This window comes from Sminthopsis crassicaudata, chromosome 2 (genome assembly GCF_048593235.1).
Source record: "Sminthopsis crassicaudata isolate SCR6 chromosome 2, ASM4859323v1, whole genome shotgun sequence".
Classification (NCBI taxonomy): domain Eukaryota; kingdom Metazoa; phylum Chordata; class Mammalia; order Dasyuromorphia; family Dasyuridae; genus Sminthopsis; species Sminthopsis crassicaudata.
Window position 1 is genome coordinate 533,880,477 of NC_133618.1, and position 21,472 is coordinate 533,901,948.

At 32.3% G+C, this 21,472-nt stretch overlaps 1 protein-coding gene across 6 annotated transcripts in view; it reads left to right on the plus strand.

The window, feature by feature from the left end:
• The window catches only part of UACA (uveal autoantigen with coiled-coil domains and ankyrin repeats), an 88,233-nt gene that overhangs the window by 31,062 nt on the left and 35,699 nt on the right, over positions 1-21,472 (plus strand). For 4 of the 6 annotated variants that reach the window (XM_074294668.1, XM_074294669.1, XM_074294670.1 and 1 more), the window contains exons 2-5: positions 7,732-7,865; positions 17,800-17,888; positions 19,709-19,773; positions 20,637-20,694. In XM_074294668.1, coding sequence (XP_074150769.1) covers positions 7,732-7,865; positions 17,800-17,888; positions 19,709-19,773; positions 20,637-20,694 — 346 coding nt within the window. Of the gene's footprint in view, positions 1-5,182; positions 5,652-7,731; positions 7,866-17,799; positions 17,889-19,708; positions 19,774-20,636; positions 20,695-21,472 lie in introns of those variants that run through there. The other 2 variants (XM_074294672.1, XM_074294673.1) reach the window with 2 other exon arrangements.

A 21,472-nucleotide genomic window follows, 5' to 3' on the forward strand; every position in this document is an offset into this window, starting at 1 on the left:
ATCCACTGCACTACCTAGCTGCCCTAATTCTTTTTTTTTTTTTTTTTTTTTCTATTGCTCCTCACTCTTAGAAAAATGATTCATGAGGGAAGTGATGAGGGTGAAGTATAGTTTTCAGGATTCCCGGTATGGGAACAAAAATATGATGAGGTTTAGGTCTGGGGTTTCCCTTTTGTAGGGTACCAAATGATAAGGTCTCCATTTAGGGAACCAAAATATGAGCTTAGGGTTTCTGGTGGTCAGGGAGTTAAATAAGATCTAATAGTAAGTTTGGGGTTCAGGGAATAGAGAGGTTTGGCTCCTCTGCACCCCTTGGGATTCGGCCCAAAGATAGGGAGTTTTGGGGAACTCTCTTCTGGCGGTGTAGAGATTCTTTGTAAAGGAATTTACAAATCTGAAAATCTAGATTGATTAAAAGATTTATTATAGGGAATGGGAAGTAAGGTTAGAAATCCTGACAGAGGCAAAAAATCTTATTAGAGAAATAGGTGAGCTTAAAGAGGATAACATTGGATAAGAATATTATTCCAGTGGGCAGAGGCTTCCTTGGCATAGCATGGCATGTTGGAACCTCTGCAAAGAGGATTTTAGATTGGCTCTTTTTTGAGAGGAGTTTTGGCTACAAGCTGAAGGGGGCTAGTGGGTGGAGTTCCAAGTTGGGTCTATCTACAAACTGGGTTCAGCTTGAGCTGGAATTTGAGTAGAATTGAATGTTTCTTTTATTGAATAGGGTTGGAATTCTTTTAGCTGAAGACTGAGTCAACCCCACCTAGATATAGAATGTTGCCATTTATCTTGTTTCCCTCTGGCAGGGTCCCTCACTGAGGCAAAGTTGAAGATTTTCTCTTTCAAGGAGTTTTAAAGTTTTGGGGTCCCTTCTTCAGAAGCATTTCCACAGAAGCATTTTTCCAAAATAAAAATTTCCCTGAGTCTTAAATTGTGTAATCTAACTCTTCCCTCAACACTACTCTTGTGAGGTATTGGTTACTAGTTATTTCTAGTAGGTCAGATTTCCCTTCTCTTAAGACAAGATGTTGTTCAGGCAAGACATATCACTCTCTCAGAAGTAGACACCTTGTGCAATGCCTCCTCCCAATTAGACAAATTGTAAATTGTAAAGTCTTTTTCCATTATAGAATATCTTCTTCTGCAGGAGAAGGATGTCCCTTTCCTCATCCATATTGAATTGAGTTTTCTCACCTTTTCATTTACTTTCCTTACCATCTCATCTATTCTTCTGTAGATCCTTTTCTTATCTTTCTTCTTTAATGTGGTTTTGATTAGAGTCCAACACACATTTCCTTCTATCTTCTATCTCTTATTACCACCTTTATCATTCTATGCTGCAATTCAGTCCCACAAAATACATTGATTCACTTATATATCATAGTATATTCTTTCTTTCCCCACTCTCCTTTTTGAGAGTGAGATATTTTTTGTTAAAGAAGAATACCAGCCTAAATAGCTAATTTCTCAACAATAGTAGAACAGCCATATCATTTTGCTCCTAAATCTTGACTGCAAATGTTTCTCTGCTCCCTCAATTTATTTCTTAACTCATTCAAGAAATACCTGCTTTTTCTTGTTCTCTCTAGCTAGTTTCAGCTTTTATCTCCAATATTTTCTAATCTATTTATATCCAATTTGGAGAAATTTGTTCTGAAGGAAGAATTCCTCAAATGTCCTGAGGAGGCAGGGTGATGGCATGTTCCACTTTTCTTTTCTCTTTGTTATAGAAGACTATAGATGGCATAGAGAGATTTGTTTTCAACAGAATGTTAGAAGTGACTTTAGATACAATACAAAGAAAATATTCCTTAAGAGTGCCTTTGTAAGTGTAGATGTTATTATGGTTTTTAATTGCATAGACCTTTAGATTGCCTTCTTTGCTTTAACTCTTCTTTTTGGAAGAGCTCTTTCCATGACCAGTGGAAAAAGATAGCTCTGTAAAATAGTAAAATAGTCCTGATTGAAAGTCTTATCTTTTAGTTTAGCCAAAGCGAATTCTTTTTGTTTTCTCCCATGAGTTTATGACAGAGATAAGTATATGTTTTATTGGATTGGGTATAACATTACCCATCCTTTAAAGAATGAATGGTAGGAAGTTTTTTTCCTTATTGGTTATAATACAACTTTTAATTGACATTATAGTAGCATGATTATTTGCCTCTTTCTATAGGCATTGATGATTCTGTGATGGAAATTTTGAATGGAACTTGAACTTCTGGAGGATATATAAATTACTATGATACTATTGTGGAAGCAATGTGTGGGAAAATTGTTTTAAAAACAAGATTGACTTAAAAAAAAACCTATTATATAGTGCTTTATAAGATTATAGCTAGTCTAAAGGTGTTCAGATAATATGCCAGACCCAAGTTTAGAGAGATAGTCAATGAGGTATAAAAAGTGCTTTTTTTTTTTTTTTTAATTACTATTTTACTAAATAAAAACATTCTGTAGGAAAATATATTATAGGTAAGACTTTCTAGATCAGGCTTCTTAAACTTGTGACTGCTTTTTGCCTCATATGAGGTCTCATTTTAAGAAACTGTGCTCTAGATAACACCCATGGGAATACATCCAGATCACAACCAATAGTCCCATATCTGAAGAATTATATCCATCCAACATTGGTATGTTCTTCATGTTCAAGGTCTTTAATGACAGTAGCTTTGTTAGTACATTAGGACTCAAGGTTTGGTTAAAACAAGGGACTTAATTCTTATTTAGAGTTACCCCATATATTTGGTTTGGGTGCGAGTATAGAGATCTCTTATTTTTATTAAGTTATTTTATTGATAGTCTTATTCATATATGTGATAAATGAAATTTTTGGTGTTCAGTTAGCTTATTTTCTTAACTAAATAGAAGAAGTTGACTTTACAGAAATAAACTACTCAGGGATCATGATAGTCAGCAAGAAAAGTGGGGCTAGAGTACTAAGTTAAATTTAAATTGCTTGAAAGAGCACTTTATTTGTTTAAAACTGTTAATCATGATGTGATCTATTTAATGTTTTGACAGTGCTTCTGGCTCTTCTCATTTAACATGTTGGGAGACAGACTGGCAGCAGTAGTAAGCTGAAACCTGGTTGTATACAGAATGAGATTCATACTTGGAAGGGAGAAAAATTGGAAGTGCAAGCATGTGTTTTTTCTAAATTAAAGTCTGACACATTTTGGTTAAAATAGAACTTCATACTATGTTTGTAGGTCTCTGTAAATTTAAAGACATGTGATCACCATACTGGAACTTCTTAACATCATTCTGTAGAATGGCTGAGTTCATTTCTTTTAAAAAATATTGATATCTTTTGCTTTTATATCACCTTCATTTCATTGAAGAAGTAAATAAGAAATGAATAAAATCATTTCAAAGGAGAAAGTAAAAAAAAAAAAAGTTTGGGCTACATTATCATCCCTATATCACAGATTTGTTTTCTACTTCTTTGTGGTATTACTATATACCTTACTTCACTTTTCTTCATTAAAATTTGGTTTCTTGAAGGCAGGACTTGTTAATATTTCTACCATATTCCCATGCATGACACACAGCAAGCTAAACAGTTAATAAACACTTATTTATTTGACTTGACTTTGTAACATTTGTAAGTCTGCCCATGCGTCCCTGTATTCTTCATATTTGTTATTTTTTACTGTGCATTAATAATGTGAAAATACTAGAATAATATATTATATACCACTATTTCTTTAGACATTTCCCACTTGATGATCATCTATTTTGTTTTCCATTGTTTTTTACTACATAAAGTTCAGTGATACTTTTCTATTTTTGAACTCCTTGGGACATTTGCCTGGCAGAGAGATCTTTAATTTGAAGGGTGTGGCCCTTGTAATCACTTTATTAACATAATTCCAAATTGCTTTCCAGAAAAGTTGGACCATTTGTGTGTTTTATCAGAATTGTATTCCTAAGTCTCTCCTTTCATAACTTGCTGGAACTGCTTAATCCCATCTTTTGTCTTGACAATATTTTGAGTGTAGGATGAAATCTTAAGGTTGTTTTGATTTACATTTCTTGTTATTTGGAGCTAGTTTTCAAATGGTTGTTTTATTGTTTACATTTCTTTATTACTTCTTTTTTGAGAATTGTTGGAGAATGGCTATTGCTGTGTTTGTGTTAATTGTTGTAAATATGTACCTATACATGCATATATACATTCATATACATAAACATTCATAAACACATAAAATATGTTTAGTTTATATAAAATATAAGATAGATAACATTATATATAGAAAATTTGTTCAGTTTTCAGTTATGTCCAACCTTTCATGACCTCTTCATTTGGGTTTTCTTGGCAAAGATAATAGTGATCTGCCATTTCCTTTTCCAATTCATTTTACAGATGAAAAACTGAGACAAACAGGCTTAAGTGACTTGTTCAAGATTACACAACTGTCTGAGGCTAGGCTTGAAACTGGAAGATGTTTTCCTGACTCTAGATTTGGCATTTTATCCACTGTACCACTTAGATGCCGCATACATATAAGATACATTTGAATTAATTATGTAAGATGTCTTGGATAGCAGAACTTTGTTACATATTTGATTCAGAAAAATCTCCATTTTATTAATTAATCCCTTTATTCTAGTGCTCTTGAGTTGTATTCATGAAAATGTTTTTCAACTTTGTGAAATTGAGATTTTCTATTTTATGTTGTGATGATTTTTATCCCTTATTTGATTAAGATTTCTCTAGATAGTTGATCTGGTACCCTTGAAAGTTGTTTATGTTGTGCCCTTTAATATTCAGGATATGTATACAATTTAAACTGATTGTGGTATATGATGTAATCTAAGAGGTTTTGTTTTGTGTGTGTGTGTGTGTGTTTTTTAATAATATTGCCATCTAGAAAACAAGTGTGACACTCAGGCTGCCAGTTAGGGTGTTTTGACATGTTCCTCAGTAGCAAATTCTTACATATGCTTGACTTATTTGTTCCCAGTAGAATCTAAAATGTGTACTCAGAGGAAAAAAATGCGCATTTATATCTCCATATAAATATATACACATGTGTATATATTTAGCCATTTCTTTCTAGCACTCAGCTGTCAAGTACTATAGAATCCAAAATAGAATTGTAGCATTGTGATACTGCACTCTGTTAACAGGGCGAAGCAAATCTAGTCATTAGCAGATCTAGTCATTACCGCCTGGTCATTCCAGTGTCTTTGTTGCAGACTGAAAGCAGCTGGATGCTGAGTTACTTGTGTATAGGATTTTCCACCAAGTTCCTTCCTGAAAAGGATTGCCTTCAAGGCAGCAAATAAAGAATAAGAGGAGGAGTTAAAGTACCTGCCTTAGGCCTGTTCTTAATCAAGCAGAGAGAGGGGGGGGAGAGAGATTTTTCCAGAGTTATGAAGTCAAAGGAAGATCCTGAGGACGAAGAAAATATTGTTAGGGATCCAAGCTAAGCATATAATGAAGCAAGATGAATATCGAACGGGAAACATTATAAACAAAGGTTTAAGCCTTTGGTTAGAAGTTTTGGCTGAGCATTTGTTTTCTGCGAATGGCTGAAGTTTGTAATGTAATGCCTCGTACATAGTTTTCTGCTGGCAGCAAGGAGCTCCAAGTCTTCTTTATCATGAGCTGTTTGTGTTCCTGTTCTGCTAAAAACAGAGTAGGTATCCCATTGATTTAGCTTAAAAAAGCTTGTTGGTAAGATTTTCTCCACCTATTTAATAGTACATTATGAATGTTTATTAATTTGTTTTGTTTTCAATCTGATTTAGTTGATGGTAGTGTTACTAGCAAAGGTTTTTGTGTTTGTATAGTTACTAGAGACAACACAATAAGCAGTTGGCTTGAAATGTAATCAGCATCAATAATTTAAATTTTATTTAGTTGATAAGTAAAAATTGATAAAATGAAATAGTTTCATAATGCTAAATTCAGTTATAAGTAGAGAATGCTATATTTTGACTTGGGAAGAATTTATGATTATTTTACTTACTAATTTAGAAAGCTCTACTTCCTATCCAAGAAGTTTTATTATAGTATTGGTAGGATTTATTAGTTTAAATTTGTTAAACCAATGTTCCCTATTTAAGGAAGATTTTCTTCTCTTTTCTTTTCTTTTTTTTTTTAATTGGTAGGGGGCAAAATACTACTTAATCTTTTTGAGGGCATTTTTGAGGACCGGGAACTGATTTCAACCTACTTCTTGCTTTTGGGGGCTTAGTTTTGAACAAATAAGACAGACAAAATACATGAAGGTAAAATCACTTAAAGAATATTGTTTGGAATTTATGGATTCTTGAACTTAGACTAGAAGTCTTTATTTCTTTCTATTATGTATAAATATGCAATATTAAAGAATTTGTGGTTTTTGGATTTGGTTTATATCTTTAAAAAACCTAATAGTTTTACTGTGTTGGAAATATTCTTAATTTGGATTTGGAGATTTGGAGCTGAGAGAAGAAATAACCAGATGAGTTAGAGAAACTGCTCCGTGCTTGGGGCTTGTAGTATTGTTTTAGTTTATATTTATGAAAATTTAGAAGGCCACAGCCCCACTGATTTAACCAGCATTCTGTTTGATAGGAAAAAATTAGAGTTTTATTTCAAGAATAATTATCTTAATGTTTTTCTCCAGCCACAACTAATAATGTCTTTATATAATGGAATTCTCCATAAATAACAAAACTTTTCCTTTGTTCTCGTTAATTGGACTTTTTTTTTTCTGTTTATAGATATGATGGATTCATATTTGTGTCAACTTAAATACATAAAAAGATAAATGAAATACTCTGTTGTGAGCAATATTCATTTACTTTAATTTTTATCATAATAATGTTAATACCTGCCAGTTGCAAATATTCCTAAAATTATGTAAACTCCTCCTCCCCCAGTTGAAAATTTTAATATGAATCTTACTGCATTTGACCCAGATCTTACCGGTTTAGTGATTTCCTTTAAACTTTAATATCTCTAAGCTGAGTAGATACATAGACATTTTCAGATGTATTAAGCGCCATTTTATATGTTACTGGCAAAGAGTAAGTTAAAAAAAAGTTATCTTTCCACAAATTAAAGACTTTAATGTAGCATTAATTGTCCAATAGCAATAGGTTTTTTTTTTTTTATTTGTAATCCAGTAAAATTTTCAATCATAAAAACGTTCACACAATTACAAATAGAAAATAGTGCATATTTGGTGCACTTGAAAAGTGTAATGCAATATATTGTACAAGAATACATTATCTAACATGATCATTTGGTTCCATAAAATCATGGATTTAGGCACAATAACATGAGAATAGAGCTGAATTGTGGTAGAGTTGCTGGGGTTTAGATGAGATGAATGTCAAGGAGAATTACAAATATCTTAGATATTTATAAAGCGTTGTAGGTTTTGCAAAATACTTTATACAGCTAATCTTCTTTTGATACTCATAATCCTGGAAGGTAGGTACCATAGGTAAAAATATTCATATTTTACAAAGGAATAAAGGTGTGACTCGAGATTAGGTGACTTTCACATGCTCACATAGCAAGTGTCAGGGATGGACTCAAACTCGCATCTTTCCTGACTCCCATCCTTGGATTTACCACATTTTAACAATGTTAGTACAAAATTAATCTTAGTTCAGGTGCTATAGGTGGTATACCTATGCTGTTGTCTCACTTTTCTTGTGCTCTGTGAAAATTTTCTCATTGCTAACATGCCATATACTAATTTTTATTTTTCATTTTTATAGCAAGCAACAGATTGGAACAAATATGATGATCGACTAATGAAAGCAGCTGAAAGGGGAGATGTAGAAAAAGTATCCTGTATCCTTTCTAAAAAGGGAATCAATCCTGGTAAACTAGATGTGGAAGGCAGATCTGTGTAAGTATCTAATGATTCAACTATATTTTAGGTGGCTTTGGGTTTTGCTTTAAGTGGGCATAGTTTATAAGTGAGTTATTTTTATTAACTTTCCTGTGTTTCTTTTTTGGTTAATATTCAAATAAAGTTTTCTGCTCTTTTACATATTCTTCAAGAATAAGTTTGGCCGGTTTTACTCTATGTGGAATCTACTTCAACTGATGCAGATCAACAACTGATCTGTAATTTAGTCTTAGAGAGCTGCCTGTGGCATTAAGGACTTGTCTGTAAAGATAGTTGCCATAATGGATTGGGGCGGGAAGGGAAAGAGAAAAGAAACCATAAGATACCTGAGGTCTAAAGTATGTCCCCTTTTATCTTCTCTCTCCATTTGTTGACCATTTGGTAACTTCTTATTTTTACTAAGTATTCTTGCTAATTGGGTCCCAAAAGCCTATATGAGATAGTGCAGTTTGTCAAATTCAATTAGAAACAGTTTCTTGTTGGCTACATTAGAAAACCACAAATTAACACTATACAACAGTGTATTTTTTTTTCAAAGCAATTTTTTCCCCTGAGGCAATTGGGGTTAAGTGACTTGCCCAGGGTCACACAGCTAGGAAGTGTTAAGTGTCTGAGACCAGATTTGAACTCAGATCCTCCTGACCAGGACTGGTGCTCTATCTACTGAGCCACCTAGCTGCCCTTGTATTTTTTCATTTAGTTAAACATTTTTCATTTACATTTTAATCTGGTTCCTGCCCTGAACATGGAGAGTTTTGCAGGCTGTGTGCGGCCAATAGATTATGAATTTAACACCTTATGCAGTGGATAGAGGAGTAGCCAGATTTGGTGTCAGGAGGAGTCTGCTTCCTCTCCCACCTCTGATAATGCATTCTGGCAAGTTAGTCTAGAAGTGACAATAGTTGGTGATCTGCAATAATAAAGATGGTTTCTCTTCATTTCTCTTCCCTGGAAAGGAGTCTTGGTATAGGCTGGAGCAGTCAGAGGGAATGGTAGTTCCAACTCAAATGAAGCTTGGGTGAGGAGTCTTCTTCTATATGTGTGTTCTATGGAAAAGGGTAGGAAAAATGGGATACCACTGGACCTTCTCTTTCATATATTCATACTTCTTGTGCCCTTATGTATCCCCAGATACCCTCAAAAGATGGGTCTGTGGATCCTCCAGTATTAGTAAAATGCTCTGTCACTCACTGCCTCATGGTGATTGATTTTGAGATGTCTCAAATCTTTGAGTTCTATTATCTCATTTATTTTTCAGGGGTGGTTCTTAGCTAGGGTAATAAAGGCAGGATGATTATTGATTTTGCTTATTTCACTCAGCATCAGTTCCTATAAGTCTCCCCAGGCCTCTCTAAAATCACATTGCTGATCATTTTTTATAGAACAATAATATTCCATGACATTCATATACTACAACTTATTCAGCCATTCCTTGACTGATAGGCATTCACTCAGTTTCCAGTTCCTTGCCACTACAAAAAGGGCTGCCACAAACATTTTTGTGGGTTCTTTCCCCTTTTTTATGATTTCTTTGGGATATTGGCCCAGTAGAGGCATTGATGGATCAGAGGGTATGCACACCACTTCCCCTTTCAGTGCCCAGTTACCCAGTGTTCCTTACATCATTTCAACCTTGTCCCACAATACTCCTTTCTTTCACAATACTTTGTGCCCTAAAGTTATCACTTATCCTTTCTTTCTCAATAAATCTGATGGATACAAGGTAATACCTCAAAGTTGTTTTAATGTGCATTTTAATCAGTAGTCATTTAGAGCATTTTTCCAAATGATTATAGATGGCTTTAATTTCTTCATTTGAAAATAATCTGTTCATGTCTTACTCTTCATGATCCCCATTTTGGGTTTTCTTGACAAAGATCCTGAAATGGTTTTCCATTTCCTTCTCCAACTTAATTTATAGATGAGGAAACTGAGGCAAACAGGGTTAAATGACTTGCCCAGCATCATTCAAAGTGTCAGTGGCCAGATTTATTAATTTGAACTCGGGAAGGTAAGTCTTAACTCCAGATCTGGTTCTCTATATCCACTGTATTATCTAGTGCCTTGGTAAGTAGTTAACTTAATAAATACTTTTTATAATTTAATTTGCCCAGTTATTGCTATGGCTTCCCTTTACCCAGTCAACATTTTTTATCCTGATTAAATATATTAAAATAAATATTAAGAGCTGTCCTAAAGGTGGGAAAAAAATCAGAAGTCCTGTTCAGTGTTTAGAGAAGGGACTAGCAGTCCTATTTCTTTACCTTCATGATGGTGAAGATAGTTTTTGGGCTAAAAATAGGCACATGAGCCTCAGGCCTTCTTCCTTCACTGCTTTCCTTTTTGGCCACTGTGTTTCTGAACTGTAGTTTGGTGTATGGCTGAGAAGCACCTGAGTGTTTTCTCATTTCTGTTGTCTTCATCCATGATCCTAGATGCCACTTCTGGTGCTATTTCTTTCCTGTATGACTTACTGCTTATAAGCAATAAAGTCATTTAGCATTGTTGTACTTAACTTTTCTCAGTTGTAAAATGAGGGCATTTGATGTTCTCTAAATACTTTTAAGCTCAACTCCTATGAAACCTGTTTGAACTAATACAGGCATTATTTTTCTTTTTAACTCAAATGTCCAAGATGAGACAAAGATTTTATTTTCCCCTAAATTCTTATGTGATTTACTCTCATTTAAGTTTATTGAGGATCTAAGACTATAAAACAAATAATCAATACAAAATAAATAATAGAAAGTTAACATTTTTATTATTGATATGTATAATTCCTATTTAGAATAAAAGCATCTGAATAATATTAATAGAGTTGTGTGTTCCTGTAGAGTTTCTAGTTTACTTCAAGGATTCAGATTATATCAGGATTGTGACATTAGGAACCAGTGTTCTAGCATGATCACATTATTACCCAAAAGCTTATTTCCTTTTGTGATGAGGAAACAGACCTAGAGAAGTTAAATGACTTGCTTGGATCAATTAGGAGCAGCATCTAGATCCCAGTTATCTTTTTTAAAATTATTTTTTTATTTTATCTTATTAAAAAAATTATTTTGTCTTTTCTGATTACCCATAAAAACAAATTTTAACTTTTATTTAAAAATTTTTTTTGAGTTCTGAATTCTTTCCCTCCTTCGGAGTGTAGCTTGTTCATTATTCATTCTTTTCCCTAATTGATGGTCATCTTCTCAATTTTCAATTCTTGCCATCACAAAAAATAAATATATTTGTATGTATAGATCTTTTTTCTTTAAAAAAAATTTTTTTTTTGAATCTCTTTGAGATACAGACCTCGTAGTGCTATGGCTGGGTCAAAGAGATTAAAAAAAAAATGATTAAAAAAAAGGAAAATGATCTATTTGTACAAAAATATTTATAGCAACTCTTTGTGATGCAAACCTTTTGATCCAACTTCACTCCTAGGTCCTGATCCCAAAGAGATCAGATAAAAATGATGTTGGGAAATTGATAGAAGAAATGTAAAGATTTGGAGGATTAGGATTTGGAATAATAAAGACTAGTCAGAAAAAAGTAGGATTAGTTTTGTTTTTTTTCCCCTGAGGCTGGGATTAAGTGACTTGCCCACTAGGAAGTGTTAAGTGTCTGAGACCAGATTTGAACTTGGGTCCTCCTGAATTCAAGGCTGGTGCTCTATCCACTGTGCCACCTAGCTGCCCCTAGTAGGATTAGTTTTACAGGAGAGGTAGTAAAATTTTAAATTGAGTCCTCCACAGAACTCATCATATCTGAGAATTTGACTAGAGAAGCCAGAAAATTCTTAACCATACAATGTATTTTATTCTTATTTCTAAATAATTTTAAATAATATGATAAATCACTTTAAAAAAACACAGCACTTTTTAACCCTGGATTTCATTTTTTTTTTCATGGCACCAGAGGACAAAGCTCTAAAAAATAAGTTGACATCAGAACTCTAAAGGAACTTTCAAAAGGACTTCTAAGTATTTTAAGGCCTAACATTTTATTTTCAATTATAGGTCCCATGCTATAATTCTAAGTATCCATTTAGTTTAGGATGTCATTATATGAGTTCAGTTCAATCCAATAAACATTTACTAAAGGCCTGATATGTTGCAGTTACTATGTAAGGTCAAAGACAAAAAAATGAGAGGAAGCAGTTCCACCCAAAAGGAGCTTATAAACTTATATTTTACTGAGAGAGGGTATTGACATAATATTTTCAAAGCTATGTAAATATAAGGCATGTGTAAATAAATTCATTTTAAAGAGAGAAGGAAAATGCAGTGTAAAATAACAGTGTATTTTAAGAATCCATTTTAGGCAGCATGTATTTTTTCCCCTAATACATATTCAAATATAGCCATTTTAATACAGATTATATTATTATTATTATTATTATTTTACACTTTTAGAAATGATAGTTTCATTTCTCTTAAGGATCTGAATTGTGTTGCAAACCAATAGGTTAGGGAAGCAGCAAGTAGATAAGTCTATAATGATGATGTCATCAATTTAAAATCTTTTGCTTTATTATAGTTTCCTTGAGTTTTAGGCCATAAAACAATAGGACTCAGGAAGGGAAATGCTGACATAATCTAATTCTTGCTAGTGATTTCCACATGTTGTTTGTTTTTTCTTCCGGAACTCAAATAGGAAAAGTTTGAAAGCTAGTTATATTTGAATTTAGAGTGTGTGTGTGTGTGTGTGTGTGTGTGTGTGTGTGTATAAGTGTGTGTGTAAGTGTGTAAGAATGATATTTTTTTTATTTTTTTACTTTTTTATTTACCAGATATTTGCATGGGTAATTTTTACAATATTATTGCCAAACCATTTGTTCCAATTTTTCCCCTCCCCCTCCCCCCAGATGGCAGGTTGACCAATACATGTTAAATATGTTAAGAGTATAAATTAAATACAATATATGTATATATAACCGAACAGTTGTTTTGCTGAACAAAAAGAATTGGACTTTGAAATAGTGTACAATTAGCCTGTGAAGGAAATCCAAAATGCAGGCGGACAAAATTAGAGGGATTAGAAATTCTATGTAGTGGTTCATAGTCATCTCCCAGAGTTCTTTCGCTGGGTATAGCTGGTTCAGTTCATTACTGCTCTATTGGAACTGATTTGGTTCATCTCATTGTTGGAGAGGGCCACGTCCATCAGAATTGATCATCATACAGTATTGTTGTTGAAGTATATAATGATCTCCTGGTCTTGCTCATTTCACTCAGCATCAGTTCATGTAAGTCTCTCCAGGCCTTTCTGAAATCATCCTGTGGGTCATTTCTTACAGAGCAATAATATTCCGTAATATTCATATACCATAATTTATTCAGCCAATCTCCAATTGATGGGCATCCACGTAGTTTCCAGTTTCTGGCCACCACAAAGAGGGCTGCCACAAACAAAGAATGGTGTTTTTGTTCATCCTCCTGTTCAGTTTTGAAACTTAAGTTCATTAATTTTATGGTTATTATAACTGTAGATTGTTGAACTGTGAACTTTAATTTGGAAAAAAGGTAGTAGTTGGCAATAAATGTGAAGTAAGTTTGTTTTTTATGGAATTCATCAGTATCTTTTTTGGCATTTAAAAGTGCATAGATAGGAATTCCCTTTCTCCATCCTTTACACACACACACACACACACACACACACACACACACACACACACATGCACACACACTTTTCTCTAATTAAAATATCATATACTTGGTCCTGTATTAGATATGCTAAGTATAATAGCTTCCTCTCTTAGCTAAAATTATAGGTACAAAATTTAGTTTTGAATTTTGAGTAACTCTTCTATCTTAGTGTGTATCCAGGTAACTTAGGTTGAAAATAAACCAGACTAATAGTAAAGAAGAATTTTTAATTTAAAAAACAAATCTGTTATCATCCATATTACTGGTATGTCTTGTTTTAAAAGAAACTTAGAATATATAGAAATTTGAATTTATAAAACTGATACAGTACTAATTTTTTTTTGGCATTAAAAAAAAAAAAGGTTTTTACAACAGGATTCATGACATATTCCTCTTATAGCAGCTCCCTAATGCATGTAAATGCTTTTAGTAACATCCTGATTTTTAGGAAATTATCTACTACTCAAAATATGCTTGTGTTATCAAATATATTATGGCATTGCTTACATATGGGGAAGCGATTTTTAAAATTTTGTGGACTAAAATATTGAAACAGAATTTGCTTTTATGACTGCTGAGAATATAGCTAAAATATATCTTAACGGTAGTTCATTATATGTGTCAGAGAACTTTCTGAGATTTATAGAGGAAATGTAATTGGGTTACTCTGAGGAAAATGTATATCCTTGAACTCAAAATTTATTTCTCTCATGTAAACACTGTATTTTTCTTTCATAGAAACATTTTGTTTGCTTTTTAAAAAAATCCACATTGAACAGTTGGTAGCATTTCTTAGGTCATCTGTGTCTCATAAATTATTTGAAATTAAATAAAATTGTTTAATAGAGTGTCATGTCTGCTTTATGCATTATCTAGGTTAAACCATCTGGCATCTTTATAGCACTTTATTTTCCACCTCCTTCTTTCCCAAGAAAAGTTTCTGAGTCATTGCCATCAAATTCTGTATTTACCAGTTGAGCTTTGGAGATGGATAATCAAAGGATGTTTAGGTTGTATCAATTCCTTGATTGGAAAATTCAGTCGAGTAGTAGTAAAAACAGTCTAATATAGAGGATACACAAATCAAAGATTTATTAAATTCCTACTATATGCAACACATTATGCTAGGAACTAGGGATGCAAAGCTAAAAAAATAAATTTTGTTCTCAATTCAGTTAATATCCTACTTGGGAAGCACATATATATGGACAAATGTGAAATTAAAAAAAAAAAAGTAATTTGGAATATGGAGTAGAGTGTAAATAAGTGGAAGGCAAAAGAGGAATTAGAGAGAGTCTTTGTAGGAGATGGCAGTTGAAATGAGCTTTGAATGGAGGTGGAGATTCCAAGAGGAAAATAATGAGGAGGGAACTGCATTCTTGGCATGAGGGACATTCTTTGCAAAAGTATAGTTTCTTGTGCTGGGAAGGATAATTAGTCCAGTTTGACTAGAGCTTAGATTATACAGAGTCTCTGTACAAAACACAGTAACAGGCATTAAATTTTACAAGATAGGTTTGAATCAGATTGTGAAACACTTTAAGAAGCATTTGTATTTAGTCTTAGAGGCAAAAGATCTTTTCTTAGCCATCAGGTTGCTCTGTTTACTTTTGTCCTTTGTTCTTGAAGAGGACCATGGCATCAGGGAAGGGATGCCATAACATGCAGGTGAATTGGATTTAAGTGAGGGAGTCCAGGCAAGCTCACTTGCCTCACTTTCCCCTCCAGAGCTAGCTGGGTCCAGTGGCCAGATATAGATCAGGGTGACTGGAAATGGGCCTGGATGCAGTGGGAGACCTTGGCCAAGATCTTCAACAGGTCTCAGTCTGACTGAAGCTGTACTATTCAGTGATTAAGCAATTGTGGCAAAGAATCTTCTCTTTCACCTAGAGCAAATTAAAAAAAAAAAAAATCTAAATAAATTAATCTGGAAGGGAAAGACCCATAAGGTTTCTAGCCAAAGCAGAAATGATTGTTATTTATATTTCATCTGAGTCAATCAGGACTCAAACTATGACCAAATGGATTGACTTAGAACCTATTCTTGGTCAATAAGAATCATTTGTGTTTGGTTTAAGGCATGGTTTTAAGAAAAAAACAAACAAACTAGCCAGTAAATCCCAAGATATCTTGGTGAGGTTTCTGGTCCAAAAGAATGAGTGGGAAAAGAAAGGAATGGAATGGAGGTTTGAGTATATATTTTTTACTATCTGTGAAACATACAAAATGCCTTTTTGTAGAAACTTGGAATCCGCGATTGTGCGATAATCAACTATGAAAGACTTGTTTCTTCTCAGAAATTCAGTGATCCAAGGCAATCCCAATAAACTGGCTGGAAAATGCCATCTGCATCCAGAGAGAGAACTATGGAGACTGAGTATAGATCAACGCATGCTATGTTCACTTTTTTTTTCTTTTTTCTTTTCCCTCTTTTTATCTCTCGTTATTTTTCTTTCCCAACGTGATTCATAAGGAAATGTGTTTAAAAAAAAGAATTTACATGTACAACCAGAAAAAAAAATTAAAAAAAGAAAGTTGAGTTTTAGATCTAAAAGAAATCTTAGAAATAATTTAGTTCCAGTGAGCCCTCCCTTATAACAAAGAAAATATTAAGGAAAACCTATTGATAACTTGTCTAGCAACATATACAACATTCTTCAGATATAGTCCTTTAGCTTTTTAATGTTGTTTTTGTTTATAACATCATATATGATAATAATATAACATCATTGTGTATATTGTTCCCCTGATTTTCTATTGGAGTTAAAATATTGTATTACATTTACTTACAGGACAATTTATTTCCCAACCAATGGATTTTTTTTTTTGCTGTCCAGATTTCTTGCTATATTAACCAGTCCCCACTAGCCCAAATGCAAATGCTCCCCCAAGATGGACTGAGAGGAAATAATGGGGGAAAAAGAGGAGGAAAGAAGGGAGCCTAGAAGTACCAGATCTTAAACTTCATTACAGAGCAGTAATTCTCAAAACAGTTTGGTACTGGTTAAAAAATAAAAATAAATGAATAGAACCAGATACAATATAACAGAAGCAGGTGTACCTAGAAACCTAGAAAGATCCCAAATACTGGCAAAAAGATTTAATTTGACAAAAAACTTCTAGGAAAACTGGAAAGCAGTATTGAAGAAATTAGATTTATACCGCACTTCATCCCTTATACCAAGATAACTTCCATATGGATCTGTCACCTAGACATAAAAGGTCACATCACAAAGAAATTAGAAAAAATGTGGAAAAAATTTAACCTATCACATTATGGACAGAAAAAAATTTCATTACCAAACGAGATATAGAGAGGGTCATAGAAGATAAATTTTTACTATGGAAGGATAATTTTGATTATATAAAAAGATGTTTTAGGTGCTGTTTTGAAGCACAAGCAGCCGCTTATTTAGATTCAGTGTTGAGAGGCACTCACAAGTCATGATTGATTACAGAGTTGAGATGTAGAAACAATATGTTTAGTTGGAACTTGGGAATAAAAGCTAACAACAATCTCCCTTTTCCCCTCTCCCCCTTCTTTTCTTTTGTGTGTTTATTATTTGAGGCTACCTGTGAGTGATCCATACTTTTTTGGATAGCAAACCAGACATCTTTGAAGGATGACTTGATGATATAAAAATATTTAATTAGGCCCAACACCCTTATAGCAACTGGCATCTCCCAAGGTTAGCAGAATTGTTTGAGAAAAGACTAGAACAGTGATTAGCAAGAGAAGTGGGTTTCTCAACTTAATCTCATTACAATTCAGCTGAATTATGGGCTGTGTCTTTCTTAAGGGTTGTAGGTAGAAAATAACAAAAGTAAAAGTTGAACCCAAGTTCTCTCAAACAAATTCAGATATAAAATAAAAATATTTATAATGTGAGAATAAATCAAGGGTCTCTTTCTTTTCCTCTTCCCTACAAAAAGCATTTCATATGCACATGATATTGGCTTGTACTGACACACTTTATGCCTGTAAGACTATAATATTAATTTTCCAGAATGGATTCTTTCTGCGTTTTCTGAATTATGCAACACTTGTTTAAAATTTTTTCATTTAAGATTTCATTTTAGGGGGTTTTTCAACTTAATTAAAAATGAGCCTTTATAGACTATATAGTAAGGAAGTTTATAGTATTATCTTTGGTCTATTTTAGGTATAGGGTATGTATTATATTATATTATTTAAGTATAGGGTATATCTTATATTAGGTATATATTATATTTTATTTTTAGTTTTTATTTGGCATTTCATGTGCAGTTTTATAATTTCTTTTTCTTTTTTTTTTTAGATTCCATGTTGTTGCGTCAAAGGGAAATTTGGAGTGCTTAAATACCATTCTTGTACATGGAGTTGACATTACTGTCAGTGATGCTGCAGGTATTATGTTTTCTTCAAAATGTACTTGCAGGACACAGAATAATTTGTAGGCACTAATTGTTTCAGGTTTTTTGAAAGACGGAAAGATTTTGTAAATCCATATATACAAATCAGTATAGTACATTTAGAAATGAAAAAACAGATGGTAGTAAAATGTATCGGATGTATTCTAGAACAGATGTTCTTAAATCTGAGGTTCATAACTTATTTTTAAAAACATTTTCAAAACTTTCAGCATAATTAATTTTCTTGTAGTCCTATGTATTTTATTCATTTAAAAATATTGTCAGAACAGTTCATAAACTTAATTGAAATGTCAAATGAGTCCATGACAAAAAAGTTAGCTCCTATTCTGGAAGAATTAGATAAAATTCTTGAAGCTTGGTATAATACTTATTTAATTTTTTTTTTTTTTCACCATTCCCCCTTTCCTCAAAAACCTTTTTAAGGTACACTTTTAATCTCCAGATAAAAAGAAGCTAATTTCTGTACCCTGGCTGTGTTTCCTTTTATTACTTTAAATGTCCTCATCTGTCATCTTGCTAACTTTTTTATGCTTATTTTGTTCCTCCTAGTGTAAACTAAGTTCCTTCCCTTACCTACTTAAAGATTAATTGAAATACTTATTTCTTCTTACACTTTTTCCTTACTATATTCTACACACATCCATTCAGTGAAATCAAATTGCCTCTAAGATGAAACTTAAAATTCTCTGTTTGACTTCTAAAGTCTTTCATGATTTAACCTCTTATTTCCCATCTTTTTATACTTTATTCTGCTCCACATATTCTAATTCAGAAACACCAGTTTTTGCTGTTCTTCCCACATACCAATCCATCTCCCACATTTCTGTACATTTTCACTGGCAGTCCCCCATGCACAGACCACTCTCCCTCTTTGTCTCTGCCTCTTGGACTCCTTAACTTGTTCAAATCTAAGGTAAAATACTATTATAATGGTCTAAATATAATTCATACACTTGAAATCATTCTGAAATCATATTTAAGAGAAATATTTACCTAAAAATAATCCCTTATACGTTGTCTTCAAGTGTTACACAAGCTAGATATGTGGCAGAAGTGTCACTTTCATTTGAAATGTTAAAAAAAAAAATAGTGCCTTTCATATAACAAAGTTTTTTCAATAGTGAAGATGATAGACGTATCAATAAGACATATCCTGGCCTCAAGAACCTTACTACATATTACTAAGAATAAGAAAAGTGCATAATTTATTTTGATGAGGTAGTATAATATATAAGAAAGATCAATCTGGTTGAGTAGACTCAATGAAGTCTTCATGAAGAAGTGGCATTCGAAGGATGGGCAAAATTTTTTAAGCACACATGAAATATGGAGAGAAAAAGTTCAGTGAAGGATGTATTATGAGGAAACCCCAAGATCTCAGTAATCACATTTTGTATGAATTATATGAGAAGATTGGCTTTAATTGGAAACATTTCTTAATATGGTAGGAATTAGTTAGTGAATGTTCCTGCTTTGACTCTTGTCAAATCTTTTATTTTCATTACCTACTTTCTATGCCATTTTATCCAGGACATTTGGTAACTTTTTACAAAGGGGAAAAAATAAACCAATACTTGGTACTTAGAATCCCTATTTCATGGATATTAGTAAATTGATTTGTTTCATTGTGTTTTCTTTGGTTATATTCTACATTTAGTTATTCTTTAAGAATATCTTATTGAGCCATCCATTTCTAGTGACCAAAGGTTATGTTTATAAAAAATTTATAGTTTCTTATCTGTGTGTATTCTTTCAAATGTCTTATATAAATAATTATAGAATTTTACTTTATAGGCAGAAATGCCCTTCACCTTGCTGCAAAATATGGACATGCTTTGTGCTTACAAAAGCTTTTACAGGTATTGAAAATTAAACTTTTTAAAAAGAAATTATATGCTAAGGATTGCTTTATTGTGTTTTTCAAACCTTGGTTTAAAGAAAAATGTTTGATTTACTCAGATTTGTTTACACATTGTTTTTTGATAAAGAAATGTTAGAAAACTACTGAGAATTGCATAAGAATATATTGAAAATAAACTATGAAGACTACCTTCCTGTTTACATTAGAAATTTTTGGTGTTTTTGCTTATATGTATAAATTAAGATTATTTAACATAAGTAATATTTTCTTTTCATTTTAAAGTGTTGCCTTGAGTCTTTTATTCAACTAATGTTGCATATAGAGTCTTCCAACAATCAGTGAAATGTTCTTATTCAATTGATTATTTAATGGCAATTTTGTTATGGTAGCAATGTCTTTTACTTGAATTTGAGATTCCTTGAATTAAATGTTGTCGGTTGTCAGTCAAATAGACACTGCTATAAATTTATTAAGTTAAATGGTGGCAGTTGTGGCTATTTTTCTGAATAAGCTTAAGCATAGTTTGTCTTCTGATTAAACATCACAAAGTTTTTTTTAATGTTATTTAACAATTTTTATAAGCTATTTTTATGTTTAGAAGTTATTTTTATAATTTTTATAAGTCATTTAATAAATCAATTTTTTTCTTTAGTGAAATCTTATTACACATTTACTTTATATAATTATATAATTTATATAATTTGTTTTGATATTCTTCCATCTCCAACTAGACAAAATGTAAATAGTGACATTGACAAAGTAAATATTTTAAGATTTGATTTTTAATATAGAATATATTTTATATATACATATATATTTATAGAATCCTTGGAAATAACTTATTTATTAATTTATTGGTAGTATAACTGCCCCACTGAACACGTAGATTTGCACGGTAGGACTGCACTTCATGATGCAGGTGAGCAAAGATTTCACTAGTGGTAAGAGATTCTTAATGTTTCTTTAAACGTTTAGTTTTTAAGAGGCTATTTAATTTTTTTTATTCATGTTTAGCAGATTGTGTTCTTTTAGAATGTTGATCAGTTTCTCCTTTGGTTCTTAAAAATTGTATTTTCATTTTTTTCTAAACTGCAGTTGAGCAATGTTATGGGTGAGTTCTTTATCATTGTACTGTTTTCTTGCTTTTATTAAGATTTTGAACTAATACTTTAAAAAGTTATGATTAGTACTTGTGTGACTGAGTTATCTGTTTGAAATTTCTCTCTAAATGTCAAAGGAAGGATAAAAATAGAACTGAAATATAAGACGTTAGCTCAAGTATTTATACAGTCTTAGAATCAAAGAATTTTTGAGCAGGGGGAACTTTGTCCATTCATTCATTTTATTAATGAATGAACAAATTATAGAAGGTAATCTCTTCAGATTTAAAGAAATTATAAGGGCAAAGATAGAATTCCAGCTCAATTTCTTTGCCTTTTCCCATTGTACTATATTAATTTGCTCTCACTTGTTATTACTTAATTCAGCAAATTCTTAAGCTTTTAACTAGTTTTCTTTATTATAGTTTTATTTAATAATAAGATACAATTTTTATAACATGAGAAATAATATAGTAGGACCAAGAAATTAACTTTTAGCCAGCAAATCATCTGGCTTTTATTTTATTGTTGTTTTATAAAAATATACGTGCCAGTTTCTTTTAAGATTTTTCTCCTTATTTTTCATTCTTGTAAGAC